This window comes from Globicephala melas, chromosome 17, assembly GCF_963455315.2.
Source record: "Globicephala melas chromosome 17, mGloMel1.2, whole genome shotgun sequence".
Classification (NCBI taxonomy): Eukaryota; Metazoa; Chordata; class Mammalia; order Artiodactyla; family Delphinidae; genus Globicephala; species Globicephala melas.
This window is the reverse complement of record NC_083330.1, coordinates 42,227,483-42,243,281: the sequence shown is the minus strand read 5'-3', so window position 1 is coordinate 42,243,281 and position 15,799 is coordinate 42,227,483. Positions and strand designations below refer to the sequence as shown.

At 36.0% G+C, this 15,799-nt stretch overlaps 1 protein-coding gene across 2 annotated transcripts in view; it reads left to right on the top strand.

Moving 5' to 3' along the window:
• The window catches only part of STK3 (serine/threonine kinase 3), a 321,860-nt gene that overhangs the window by 238,201 nt on the left and 67,860 nt on the right, over positions 1 to 15,799 (top strand). For both annotated transcript variants that reach the window (XM_030862978.2, XM_060287133.2), the window contains one exon: positions 9,740 to 9,915. In XM_030862978.2, the coding sequence (XP_030718838.1) occupies positions 9,740 to 9,915 (176 nt within the window). The remainder of the gene's footprint in view (positions 1 to 9,739; positions 9,916 to 15,799) is intronic.

Below are 15,799 nucleotides of genomic sequence, written 5' to 3'. Positions count from 1 at the left end.
AGAAGAAGAGAAAAAGAAAGGATCTGAGGAAATATTTGAAGAGATTACAGTTGAAAACTTCCCTAACATGGGAAAGGAAATAGTGAATCAAGTCCAGGAAGCGCAGAGAGTCCCATACAAGATAAATCCAAGGAGAAACACGCCAAGGCACATACTAATCAAACTATAACAAATTAAATAAAAAGAAAAAACATGAAAAGCAGCAAGGGAAAAGCAACAAATAACATACAAGGGAATCCCCATAAGGTTAACAGCTGTTCTTTCAGCAGAAACTCTGCAAGCCAGAAGGGAGTGGCAGGACATATTTAAAGTGATGAAAGGGGAAAACCTACAACCAAGATTACCCAGTAAGGATCTCATTCAGACTCGATGGAGAAATTAAAACCTTTACAGACAAGCAAAAGCTAAGAGAATTCAGCACCACCAAACCAGCATTACAACAAGTGCTAAATTAACTGCTCTAGGCAGGAAACACAGGAGAAGGAAAAGACCTACAATAACAAACCCAAAACAATTAAGAAAACGGTATTAGGAACATACATATTGATAACTACCTTAAATGTAAATGGTTTAAATGCTCCAACTAAAAGACACGGACTGGATGAATGGATACAAAAAAAAGACCCATGTATATGCTGTCTACAACAGACCCACTTCAGACCTAGGGACACATACATACTGAAAGTGAGGGGCTGGAAAAAGATATTACATGCAAATGGAAATCAAAAGAAAGCTGGAGTAACAATTCTCATATCAAACAAAATCGACTTTAAAATAAAGATTATTACAAGACAAAGAAGGACACTACATAATGATCAAGGGCTCCATCCAAGAAGAAGATATAAAAGTTGCAAATATTTATGCACCCAACATAGGAGCACCTCAATACATAAGGCAAATGCTAACAGCTATAAAGGGGAAATTGACAGTAACACAATAATAGTAGGGGACTTTAGCACCCCATTTTCACCAATGGACAGATCATGCAAAATGAAAATAAGGAAAAGCAAGCTTTAAATGACACATTAAGCAAGATGGACTTAATTGATATTTATGGGACATTCCATCCAAAAACAACAGAATACTTTTTCCTCTCAAGTGCTCATGGAACATCCTCCAGAATAGATCATACTTTGGGTCACAAATCAAGCCTTGGTAAAGTTAAGAAAATTGAAATCGTTTCAAGTATCTTTTCCAACCACAGCACTATGAGACTAGATATCAATTACAGGAAAAAAATCTGTAAAATATACAAACACATGGAGGCTAAACAATACACTACTAAATAACCAAGAGATCACTGAAGAAATTAAAGAGAAAATCCAAAAATACCTAGAAACAAATGACAATGAAAACACAAGAACCCAAAACCTATGGGATGCAGCAAAAGCAGTTCTAAGAGGGAAGTTTATAGCAATACAGTCCTACCTCAAGAAACACGAAACATCTCAAATAAACAACCTAACCTTACACCTAAAGCAATTATAGAAAGAAGAACAAAAAAAAAAAAAAACCCCAAAGTTAGCAGAAGGAAAGAAATCATAAAGATCCGAGCAGAAATAAATGAAACAGAAACAAAGGAAACAATAGCAAAGATCAATAAAACTAAAAGCTGGTTCTTCAAGAAGATAAAATTGATAAACCATTAGCTAGACTCATCAAGAAAAAAGGGAGAAGACTCAAATCAATAGAATTAGAAATGAAGATGGAGAAGTAACAACTGACACTGCAGAAATACAAAGCATCATGAGATATTACTGCAAGCAACTATATGCCAATTAAATGGACAACCTGGAAGAAATGGACAAATTCTTAGAAAAGCACAGCCTTCTGAGACTGAACCAGGAAGAAATAGAAAATATGAACAGACCAATTACAAAAAAAATTGTGAAATTGAAACTGTGATTTAAAAGCTTCCAACGAATAAAAGCCCAGGACCAGATGGCTTGACGGGCGAATTCTAGCAAACATTTAAAGAAGAGCTAACACCTATCCTTCTCAAACTCTTCCAAAATATAGCAGAGGGAGGAACACTCCCAAACCCATTCTATGAGGCCACCATCACCCTGATACCAAAATCAGGCACAGATGTCACAGAAAAAGAAAACTACAGGCCAATATCACTGAAGAACATAGATGCAAAAATCCACAACAAAATACTAGCAAACAGAATCCAACAGCACATTAAAAGGATCATACACCACGATCAAGTGGGGTTTATCCCAGAAATGCAAGGATTCTTCAATATACACAAATCAATCAACGTGATACACCATATTAACAAATTGAAGGAGAAAAACCATATGATCATCTCAATCGATGCAGAGAAAGCTTTCGACAAAATTCAACACCAATTTATGATAAAAACCCTCCAGAAAGCAGGCTTAGAGGGAACTTTCCTCAACATGATAAAGGCCGTATATGACAAACCCACAGCCAACATTGTCCTCAATGGTGAAAAACTGAAACCATTTCCGCTAAGATCAGGAACAGGACAAGGTTACCCACTCTCACCACTATTATTCAACATAGTTTTGGAAGTTCTAGCCACAGCAATCAGAGAAGATAATGAAATAAAAGGAATCCAGATTGGAAAAGAAGAAGTAAAACTGTCACTGTTTGCAGATGACGTGATACTATACATAGAGAATCCTAAAGACGCTACCAGAAAACTGCTAGAGCTAATCAATGAATTTGGTAAAGTAGCAGGATACAAAATTAATGCACAGAAATCTCTTGCATTCCTATACACTAATGATGAAAAATCTGAAAGAGTAATTAAGGAAACACTCCCATTCACCGTTGCAAGAAAAAGAATAAAATACCTAGGAATAAACCTACCTAAGGAGACAAAAGGCCTGTATGCAGAAAACCATAAGACACTGATGAAAGAAATTAAAGATGATACAAACCGATGAAGACATATACCGTGTTCTTGGATTGGAAGAATCACATTGTGAAAATGACTATAGTACCCAAAGCAATCTACGGTTTCAGTGCAATCCCTATCAAACTACTAATGGGATTTCTCACAGATCTAGAACAAAAAATTTCACAATTTGTGTGGAAACACAAAAGACCCCGAATAGCCAAAGCAATCTTGAGAAAGAAAAATGCAGCTGGAGGAATCAGGCTCCCTGACTTCAGACTATAGTACAAAGCTGCAGTAATCAAGACAGTATGGTACTGGCACAAAAAGAGAAATATAGTTCAATGGAACAGGATAGAAAGCCCAGAGATAAACCCACACACATATGGTCACTTTATTTTTTTATAAAGGAGGCAAGAATATACAATGGAGAAAAGACAGCCTCTTCAATAAGTGGTGCTCAGAAACTGGACAGCTACATGTAAAAAAATGAAATTAGAACACTCCCTAACACCATACACAAAAGTAAACTCAAAATGGATTAAAGACCTAAATGTAAGGCCAGACACTATCAAACTCTTAGAGGAAAGCATAGGCAGAACACTCTATGACATAAATCACAGCAAGATCCTTTTTGACCCACCTCCTAGAGAAATGGAAATAAAAATAAACAAATGGGACCTAATGAAACTTAAAAGGTTTTGCATAGCAAAGGAAACCATAAACAAGAACAAACTACAACCCTCAGAATGATAGAAAGTATTTGCAAAGAAAGCAACTGACAAAGGATTAATCTCCAAAATATACAAGCAGGTCATGCAGCTCAATATCAAAAAAACAAACAACCCAATCCGAAAATGGGTGGAAGGTCTAAATAGACATTTTTCCAAAGAACTTATACAGATGGCCAACAAACACATAAAAGGATGCTCAACGTCACTAATCATTAGAGAAACACAAATCAAAACTACAATGAGGTATCACCGCACACCAGTCAGAATGGCCATCATCAAAAAATCTACAAACAATAAATGCTGGAAAGGGTGTGGAGAAAAGAGAACCTTCTTGCCCTGTTGGTGGGAATGTAAATTGATACAGCCACTGTGCAGAACAGTATGGAGCTTCCTTAAAAAACTAAAAATAGAAGTACCATATGACCCAGCACTCCCACTACTGGGCATATACCCTGAGAAAACCGTAAGTCAAAAAGAGTCGTGTACCACAGTGTTCACTGCAGCACTATTTACCATAGCCAGGACATGGAAGTAACCTAGGTGTCCATCGAGAGATGAATGGATAAAGAAGATGTGGCACGTATATACAAGGAATATTACCCAGCCATAAAAAGTAGCGAAATTGAGTTATTTGTAGTGAAGTGGATGGACCTAGAATCTGTCATACAGAGTGAAGTAAGTCAGAAAGAGAACAAGAAATACTGTATGCTAACACATATGTATGTTATCTAAAAAAAGAAAAGAAAAAATGGTTCTTATGAACCTAGGAGCAAGGCAGGAATAAAAACGCACATGTAGAGAATGGACTTTCAGACACGCGGACGGGGAAGGGTAAGCTGGGACAAAGTGAGAGATAGCATTGACATATATACACTACCAAATGTAAAATAGCTAGCTAGTGGGAAGCAGCTACGTAGCACAGGGAGATCAGCTCTGTGCTTTGTGACCACATAGAGGAGTGGGATAGGGAGAGTGGGAGGGAGGGGTTATGGGGATATATGTATACATATAGCTGATTCCCTTTGTGATACAGCAGCAACTAACACAACATTGTAAAGTAATTATACTCCAATAAAGATGTTAAAAAAAATGAATGAGTAGAAGAATAACGCATATCTAAATATTTTGATTTTATTTTGTTTACTTACATTAACTTATCATAACTATTCATCAATTATCAAATATTAGATTAAGTAATTTTAATTGAATATGTAGTTTTTAGATTTTTCTTTGTATATGCCTATAATACATGGTGATTTTTAAAATATATCACACTTTATTGTTTTATTTTGGACAGCACATGTATGTAGGTTCACTTAATTAGTAAGAGAAAGCAAATTAGGTTCTGCTTTCAGTTTTTAGGATTTATCCTAGAAATAGATACTAGATTGAGTTAGAAAGTGTTCAGGAGAAGTATCAAGAAAGGAAGACTGACCATTAGGTATTCCTACTCTCTAGTTCATCTATTGCCTCTGGGCACAGTTTTAAGTATGACACCATTTGCTCTGAGCAACAACTTCCACGTCCTGTTCTTTGCTTCGTAACATCTTCTCTTTCAGCTCTGGTTCAGATCTTTTCCTTCCTTCTTCCTCCCAAAACCTATTTCAGCAAAGTATCAAATATGCAGGTGTGAAAATGCTTAATGATGTTTTATTTTCTTGAAATATTTACATTTTTTCCCCAAAACTACAAAGCTTTGAGCCAAAGGAGTAAGTAACTAAGGATGGAATTTCAGGTGCCAAGAAGCAATTAGCCAGGTTAGGGGAGTGTGTAGGTAGATCACTTTCCTACTTCTCCAGAGGTCTTACTCTTCTTTCATGAAAAATTGTTACGTGCCTCTTTAAGATTAATTTTGCCAGTGACATAGCAATCAAGGTGACAATAGTAAACTACAGGTCCCACTTGCAGCTGGGCGCAAATGCCCGGCATATTACTGGGCAATTAGGAACCCTTCATTTTCCTCTGCAGAGTTACTAGGTGTCCAGGTAAGGTGTGGCTACAATGGTCTGGAGTTACCTGTGGGTATTGCATATGGTCTGTTCTTCTGTGTGCTTTTGCTCTGTGGAATGTTCAGTGATATGCGACCCAGCTCGAGCCAATTAGTGTAGGGATTTCGGTCGTAGGATACCTCTTTTACCAGCACAGAGCACGGACAAGCATGTAAAGATTAGTCTTGTACAAATGGAAATCAGTCTTTCTTATAAAGGCCTCTGGAGAAAGGGCTTCCATAGACACACAGTGGCTGTTGCAGTGTTCATGACTCACACAGGAAATCATTCCTTCTATTTAACTAAAATCCTTGGGCTTCAATTGGTCTGTTTCCTTTTATTTGGCCCTCAGTGGAGATGGAAAACAGCTGTTTTCTGTGCAAGACCCCTTCATATATACTTGGATACTTATTAAACTGTATCCTCAGACTTTTCCTGGCTGAACAATTTCATTCCCTTTAACCTTTGTGCAGGTATTACTTTCTAAGCATTTAATCTTTTTTTATGAATAGCCTCTGGATCTTCTCCATGTTGTCTGTATCCTCCTTTGTTTCAAAGTACAGTCTGATGAAGTTAAGAAAAAGCTGATGTCAGTAGCTTCTGTATTAACATTCTGGTTTTTATATGTATTCACTGTACTCTTGGCAACAAATTAAAGGACAGATTTCCAAGATCATTAATCAGGTGGAACACCCACATCTTAAATTGTTTTAGAAGAACAAATTAGGTAATATTCATAAATCCTTTGATGTTGAAATATATTACGCTAAAGTTATGATTATTTCATTTTTGCATCTGGCTATCTTTGTTACAATCATGCTAAGAAATTAAAAATTAAATTACATTTTGTTAAAGTATTATAAAAATTCCTTTATATATTTAAATTTTCATGACAACTTTTCACCTGTTTAGAAGACGTGTAAATTAGAAAAGTTAGTGAATAATTGTGAGTAGACTGACATATTTTGTAAAAGGTATTAAATACTGTACAATTTAGTTTTCTTATATATGTTTTAGGGAATGTTTGAAGGAGAAGAAAGAATTTTTTTCTTTAAAATTTCACATGCACAAAAGGATAGAGTGACGGTTATTTTATTCTTTATTGCTAATGGGTTTTTAGTGCCACAGCAAGTAGTTGAAGGAATTGGGACCAAAAGTGAGGGACAAGGTAATTTTGAACATGAAATTTATTATTAAAATTAAAAATATGGGCTTCCCTGGTGGCACAGTGGTTGGGGGTCCACCTGCCAATGCAGGGGACACGGGTTCATGCCCCGGTCCGGGGGGATCCCGCATGCCGCGGAGCGGCTGGGCCTATGGGCCATGGCCGCTAGGCCTGCGCGTCCAGAGCCTGTGCTCCGCGACGGGAGGGGCTACAGCAGTAAGAGGCCCGCGTACAGCACAAAAAAAAAAAAAAAAAAAATTAAAAATATTCTTATAAGCTAGGGTCAGAATTCAACTACAACTGGAGAAATTGATGTCAATTTTATGTGATTATTTTCTGTGTATTTAAAAAAAAGTATTCGCCATAGCAACCACAATCACATATGACAGTGGTTACCATCTTGAGATTTCCTGCTTTACTCTGCTGTCGAAGGGCCTACTATTTCTTCTTTTAAAAATAAATTGTAAGTCAGAAGCATCATCGTCTTTGTCCCTTCTGTGAACATGCATCTCCCTGGAGACTCAGCTGCACACTGTGGACATGTGTTTCATATCGTGTGGTTAAATATGACTGGCCAATTACAGCTGCTCCCTCCCATTAACTTTTAAAACATACCTAGCCTATTTTCTTCCTTAGAAATTTTTAAAAATTGTTTTTAAAATTTTCTTTGTATATAAAAAAGATATACTCAAAATGTTGATAGTAAGTTTTAAACTAAACAATAGAAAATATTTAGAAGTATAAGTACATACATTTGAATAAAAAATTGTGTATAAGCATATCTTGGTTAATAATATACTGTTATAAAGTCATCCAAACAGAAAAATCTAATGGAACAGACTACCTTCTTTTATTTCAGTTGATTTCTAGACTTTTGTTAACTCTCTGTGAGAACGTTTATTTCTAAATATAGGAATGGGTTATTTTCCAAAATTTTGAGTGTGGAATCCAACAGGCATTTCACCATAGGTTTTGAGATCAGCTTGTAAAAGACCCTTAAAACTAATATATCTGAAATGTACTGATAATTAAACCACTATGTAGTAGTGGATTTCAAGTTTCAAATTGGGGTGTTCTGTAGTCAAATTGAAGGTTGCTGCTCCTATATCTTTTTACATCCTCCACTTGGGAATAGAAACGTAATAGTTAGGGACTGAATTTGGTTTAGGTACCAGAAAAACCAGGTAACAATTGTTTAAATAGAATAGTATTAATGTCTTTTCTCATTTAACAAGAAATCCAGAGTGTGCTGCATTGGTAGAGTGATTTCATTATGTCATTAGAGATTCTTTCTGTGACACCATCTTTAGGGTAGTACTCTCATCCTCCTGTTTGCAGAATAACTGTTAGATCTTCTGCCATTAAGTCTGCATTCCAGGAAGGAGAAAGGAGCAGGCAGAAACAGAGAGGTGATGCCTGTATCAAGAAAACAGAGCTTTCCTAGGAACCTTCTTCTTATGTATCATCAGTCAAAATTGTGTTATATGGCCACTCCTCCCCACAAGAGAGACCCCTTGTCGTCTTCAGGAAGGGAGAGCCTCTAGAAATTAGGTTACAACTTTTTCACCTTGAGCCACTAGGGCATTAGTGGTGGCTCCTATAACTTGGGATAGAAGCTTCTGATTAGGATAGCTTTAGAAGTAGGCACAGGACTATTGCAAATGGAAGAGGAGATTCCTGGAATGAAATTTCCCAGTGGTTTTCTTGTTTTCTTTAGTCAGCCCCAAGTATTAGTCTTCCTCTTTCCTTTATATTGTCACTACTCATTTCTGATTGGACTTCTACTTCTCCGACTGCAGGAATTTTTACAAAATTACCTTATAGCTCATCCCGAGCCAATAATGTTACCTAGTTTTCATAATACTTACTGTAGTTTTAAGCTGCGTTAGTACTATTACAAATACATTCTAAATTGGCCAGATTACTATTAGCAATGTTATGTCTGATTTTAGAGGATCATGTAGAGACTGGAATGTCTCCACAGGCAAGTAAACTAGATGATGATGAGTCTCAAAAACATGTCATATGAAAGGAACTGAGGATGTTTCACCTTAAAATGATAACCAAGACAGGAGTCATTATCTGTCTTCAGATATTTGAGGGACTGGTATATGAAAGAGAAATTTATTTGGAACATGAGTGTAAATTACAGAAAGACATATTTCAAGTTCACATTAAAAAAAAAACAACACTTTTTGTAACTTAGAGTTGCCCAGCAGGCTTCCTTGTGGGGAAGTGTACGTCCTATCACAGGAAATTTTTAAGAAGGTAGGTAACTTACTGTCTGGAGAACTGTATAGGGAGGTGTCTTTGTGGTGGTCACTTAGGATCTTTTTTTTGGAACTCTAGGGCTTAAGGAATCCAGTTTGAAAATCACTGGGAAAATCTAGTTGTTCTAAATGTTTGTTTTCTACTTTAATCATTCAGTGTAGAAAATGAGGAGCCATTGAAAGATTCTAAACAGAAGAAAGACATGGTTTGATTTGCATTTAGAAGGTCACTATGTTGTCAGTGTGACTAAAATCAAAACTGAGATGAGGGAAGGAGACCAGTTTGGAGGGTGTTACAATGGCCTAGGTAGGAAATGATTAGAAGCTAAACTAAGACAGTAGCAGTGGTGGATAGAGCAGTAGCATTAAAAAAAGACCTAATGATCAGTTTGGTTTGGTGAGAAACGAGTCTGGGTTAATTCTCAACTTGATCACTTTGGGGATTATGTAAAGAATGTTGACTTTAGCAGACAAAGAGCATGTGGAGAAGCAGCAGGTTTTAAGGGAAAGATCTTGAATTTAGCTTTAGAACCAGGATATTTTTGTTATTTTATTTTACTTTGTTCGTCATTAAATTGACTATGTTGGTCTTGAATCTGACCAGTGAAAACTTATTATATTGATTAATAAAAAAATCATACTTCAGTAAAAATCATAGTTCTTTAAGTAAATGTAAGAACTTATACCTTCCTTATGTTCTTTGTTTACCTAAGGAAATGCGACTTCACCACAAGTACAAAGACCATCTTTCATGGATTACTTTGATAAACAGGACTTCAAGAATAAGAGTCATGAAAACTGTAATCAGAATATGCATGAACCCTTCCCTATGTCCAAAAATGTTTTTCCTGATAACTGGAAAGTTCCTCAAGACGGAGACTTTGACTTTGTAAGTACATTTTAATTCTTCCATATATGTTTTCTCCTACTCTATTTTGTCACCACATTGAGAAACATAGGTTGTGTGTGTGTGTGTGTATGATTAAAATTATAGACTGTATATTAATATTCAGTATATTGCTATATATGGGTAAGGGAATGGTGAAATTGTAGTTTGCTTGTAGAAATGTAGTTGCAGAGAAATGTAAATAATTGCTTATGGTTAAATAAATTATAGCCCAAATTTAGAGAAATATTTAGGACTCTTTAAAACTAAAATGACAACTGTGTTAAAAGATGTTTTTAATAATGCAAATATGAGATATTTCTGACAGTAAATTCAGTTTCCTAAACAAATGATGCAAAGGTATTTTTGACATCAACTTTGAGAAATTTGCCTCAACTATGAAAGTTAAGTCACATAGTGTTAACTCCACTTGGTTTGTCAGAAATAATAGTCCTATGTCTAGTTAAGAATATAAACTTCAGTATAAAACTGTGCCTTCTTTTTTTTTTTAATCAACTTTTTTGTTTTTCATTTAATTTTATTATTTGGCCGCATTGGGTCTTAGTTGTGGCATGCAGGATCTTTCATTGTGGCACGTAGGCTCTTTGTTGTGGCGTGTGGGCTTCTCTCTAGTTGTGGCACGTGGACTCCAGAGCTCACAGGCTCAGTAGTTGCAGCATGTGGTCTCTCTAGTTGTGGCGCATGGGCTCCAGAGCACATGGGCTCAGTAGTTGCTGTGCGCGGGCTTAGTTGCCCAGTGGCGTGTGGGATCTTAGTTCCCTGACCAGGGATTGAACCCTCATCCCCTGCATTGGAAGGTGGATTCTTAACTACTGGACCATCAGAGAAGTGCCTAAAACTGTGCCTTCTTGCCTCTTATTACATTTTCTCCTTATTTCTTCTGTCCTGCTCCTTATTATTTATTTCTTTTAAAGAATGTATGTAATACAGATAAATAATTCTAAAACAACTCTTACCACAACTTGAGAGAGTAACTTTTTAAAATGAGTTCTTTAATCTAGAAATTTTTGAGGTAAATTTTTGCTTTAGCGTGTATTATAAATAGCATTTACTTTTGCATATTGTTCTGTAAGATTTTCATGTAAAATAACTACAGCTATATTTGTTAATAAGTATATTTATAAGTAAATAAAATTTTAGATATATCTATATCTTCTAAATTTTTAAATACTATCAAGCAGTTTTGCCTAGACACCATGCCTCTAAATGCTTTGTGATTATAAATACTTCTAATGTTAAATACTTTTCTCCTAAATATTGTGATTAAGTTTTTAAATAATCAGATAATAAAGTTTCAAAATCTGTCCTCAATAAATTTAGTACTAAGTGCTAGCAAATATTAGCCATGGCACAGGTTAGTCTGAAAACATTAATCGTAGTATCTCCTTACTGTTTTTTCAGTTTTGAGTTTATAAATTAGAAAAATAAAATCTGTATTTCTATAGTTCTAGTAAGATTTCATTTTATGCTACCTCCTTTTAAAAAATATGTAAATTATTTAGAATGCTGACTTTAAGCTTAAAATCATTCGTAAACATGATGAATCTTTGATGAATCAAAGAACTCTGTCTTAACTCAGTTGGAATAAATCTTAAGAGTCTCTGGAAAACAGTTTGAAATGAGCTACAAAGTAATGAATAAATTATCATAGTTAACAAATAGCAAATAAAATGATTTATTTCTGTTTCAGTTAGTCTTTGCTACCACCCCCAAAATTTAGAACTTAAAATAACTATTTCATTTGCTTACAGTTTTGTGAGTAAGCAGTTTGACTAGGTTCAGCTGAGTGGTTCTGCTAGTCTCACCTGGAGTCTCTCAAGTGGCTGAAATCATCTAGCAGCTTGAATGGAGCTGAATAATGTCTCTAAAATCACTCATGTGTCAGGCAGTTGTGCTGACAGTTGGCTAGGCCATATGACCCTGTCAGGCAAGCCTGGAGGTTTTATGTTGTGGTAGCAGCCTTCCAAGAAGGTGATAGAAGAAATTGTAAGGCCTCTTGAGTCCTAAGTTTAGAATGCATTTACAATACCATCAAAAAGAATGAGTACTTAGGAATAATCTTAACCAAGGAGATGAAAGACTTGTACATTGAAAACTACAAAACACTGCTGAAAGTAACTATAGAAGACACCAATACATGGAATGACATCTCATGTTCATGGATTGGAAGACAATATGGTTAAGATGTCAATATTGTCCAAAGCAACCTACAGATTCAGTGTAATTTCTATTAAAATCCCAATGACATTTTTTGTAGAAATAGAAAAATCCATCTAAAATTCATTTGGAATTTCAAGCGACTTGAATAGTCAAAACAACCTTGAAGAAGAGAAACAAAGTTGGAGGTCTCATACTTCCTGATTTCCAAACTGCTACAAAGCTACAGTAATCAAAACAGACAGACATGTAGACAGATGGAGTAGAATAGAAAACCCAGAGATAAACCATCACATATATTGTCAGAGATTTTCAGCAAGGGTATTAAGACCATTCAATGAGGAAAGGATAGTCTTGTCAACAAATGATGCTGGGAAAACTGGATAGCCACATGCACGAAGTTGGGCCTATACCTTACACCATATACAAAAATACAAAAATTAACTCAAAATGAATCAAGGATCTAAATAAACATACGAACTGTAACTACAAAACTTGTCGAAAAAACATAGGGGAAAAGCTGTGTGACATTGGATTTGGCAGTGATTTCTTAGATATGACACCAAAAGCACAGGCAACAAAAGAAAAAATAGATAAATTGGACTATATAAAAATTAAAATTTTATGCATCAAAGAAAGTACACTGTCAGCAAAGAAAAGTCAACCCACAGAATGGAAGAAAACATGTAAATCATGTATCCGATAAGGGGTTAGTATCTAGGATATATAAAGAACTCAACAACAAAAAACTAAGCAACCCAATTTAAAAATGGTCAAAGTACTCCAATAAATATTTCTCCAAAGAAGATATATAAATGGCCAATAAACAAATGAAAAGATGTTTAATGTCACTAATCATTAGAGAAACCCAGATCAAAACCATGAGATACTATTTCACACCCATTATATACACACACACGTACACACACACAGAAAATAACAAGTGTTGGTGAGGATGTGGAGAAATTGGAACCCTTCCTTGGGCGCTGCAAATGTAAAATGGTACCTCTGTGGAAAACAGTATGGCTTTCCTCAAAAAAAACTGAACATAGATTACCATGTGATCCAGCAATTCCATTTCTGGATATATACCCAAAAGAAATGAGTGAAAGCAGAGACTTGAACAGATATTTGTACATCCATGTTCATAGCAACGTTATTCACAATTGCCAAAAGGCGGAAGCAACCCAGGTGTCCATTGACGGGTGAATAAACAAAATGTGATATACGCATACAGTGAAATATTTTTCAGCCTAAAAAGGAAGGAAATTGGGCTTCCCTGGTGGCGCAGTGGTTGAGAGTCCGCCTGCCGATGCTAGGGGACACAGGTTCGTGCCCCGGTCCGGGAAGATCCCACATGCCGCGGAGCAGCTAGGCCCGTGAGCCATGGCCGCTGAGCCTGCGCGTCCGGAGCCTGTGCTCCGCAACGGGAGAGGCCACAACAGTGAGAGGCCCGCGTACAGCCAAAAAAAAAAAAGGAAGGAAATTTTGACACAAGCCGTAATATGGTGAACTTTGAAGATAATAAGCTAAGTAACATAGCCAGTCACAAAAGAACAAATACTGTATGATTCCACTTAATATGCGGTACCTAGAGTGGTCAAATTCATAGAAACAGAAAATAGAATGGTAATTGCCAAGTGCTGGAGGAGGGGGAAATAGGGAGTTACTGGTTTTTGTGTACAGAACTTGAGTTTTGGAAGATGAAAAGAGTCCTGGGGATGGATTGTGGATGTACTTAATGCCACTGAAGTCTACACTTAAAAATGGTTAAAATGGTGGATTTTAAGTTATGTATAAAAAAAAAGTAAGAGGGGGAAAAAAGGATTCACATAGTGTCACTTCTGCCATATTCTTAGTCAAAATATATTCACAAGGCCAATCCAGATTCAAAGGATATGGAAATAGATTTCACCTCATGATGAAAAGACTAGCAAAGTCATATTGCAGAGGGTCGTGTGGAATGAATGGAATTATTGTGGTCATCTTTGCAAATAATCTACTAGAAGTTGTCCGTATTAAAATTCAACAGAATTTAAAAGAATGAATTTAGGGAATTGGAGGTCATTAGTGATTTTGATGAGGGCCATTTCAGTACCCTACTTTTAGAATATTCATACACAGCAACTTTTGACATGCAGCCTTCTACTGTCCCTTTTAAGCTCATTCTAGTTTTGTGAATGAGAGCATCAGTTTTTCTAGTGGCCAGCTCTTATAAGTAAACTTCCGGTAATATTTTCAGCCCATTGTAGATTCTGGAGTCCTTCTATCTGGAAATTCCAAAATTTGTTAGAAAACCTTAAACTAGTTTAACAAATGTTCTGTTTTCTGCTTTGGATTGTGCTAGGCACTATGGGTTAAAAATATATATATATATTTATATACACATATGTATGTGCATTTATTAAGCTGAGAAAATATGTTAGTAAAGTGTTAAATTATAATCCAGAGCAATAATTCAGATATCATGCATAAGAGGAGGACTCAGTAAAGGTTGGAGTAGTTTATGAAATCATATAGTAGAGGAGGACTTTGTCTAAAATTGGAAGATGGATAGTAGAAGAGAAGGTAGGCAGTACAGAGGATGATGTGCATAATAAAAAGCTTAGAGGTAGGAAGATATATATATATACAACATATATATATACAAGATATATTGGGTGACAATGAAGTGGAGACCGTCAAGTTCATTTAAAATAATATGGGAGATAAAATGAAAGCTAGGTTTGGGTCAGATGGTGGAAGCCTTGAATGTAAGACTGCAAAGTCTGAAATTTTATTTCCTAGACAGTGGAAAGCCACTGAAGGTTTTTAGGTTGGAAAATGACGTGATGAAAAGTGTTTTAAGTATATTAATTTTGATGGTAGCATGCAGGATTGATTGACAGAAAAAGACTAGAGGTAGGGGAAAATCAGGTCTGTGAAACAGACTTGAAATAATAGGGTAATAAAATGGAAAAGAACCAAACAACAAAAACAGGGATAGATGTAGGAGACACTAGAAAGGTTGTTAATCAACAGAAATAGCCGACTTATTGGATTAAAGAGTACTATATTGGTTAAGATGAGGAGCTAAATAATAGAAGGTGAAATTTAAGAAAAAAAAAAAAAAGAAGGAAAGTGTCCTCACAGCTGGAAAGAGGCTCCAAGAGATCATAGGACCGGATTTAATTTTCGCAGACTTATTTCTTTTCTGACTTATACAGGGCATGTAGCCTTAAAAAGGGAAAGCAAAGGGGGAGGAATGACTAGAGCAGGAGTTCTTTCTTCCCCAACATTTACTACACCTGTCAACTGCTCAGCCCTCTTCATCACCTTGAGGAAAGTGAAAAATGTTTGCAGTAGCTACTGAGGGAATGCAAATGGGAATAAATAAGACATGAATAAAGGAAGGATTGCCAGGAGATGAACAAAGAATTTGCTAAGAGTAGTAGTGAGTGTGTTTAAAAAAAAAGAGAGAAAAGAAAAGAAAAGTGTGTAAGAGAGGCTAGAAGAGAGTAGGAAAAGAGGAAGCAGAGGTAGGACAAAGTGTAAAGGGTTTGATGGAATACTTTGCTTACAAAGTAAGGAAATGGACTAAAAGCAAAGAGATTTCTACTTAAGACACCAGCTGGTATTGATAAGGGAAATCTGGTCTTACTCATTCCATCACACATTAGATATAGAATGTTAAAAATGTGACTCATCAAAGTGTAAAAGCGTGCTAAGG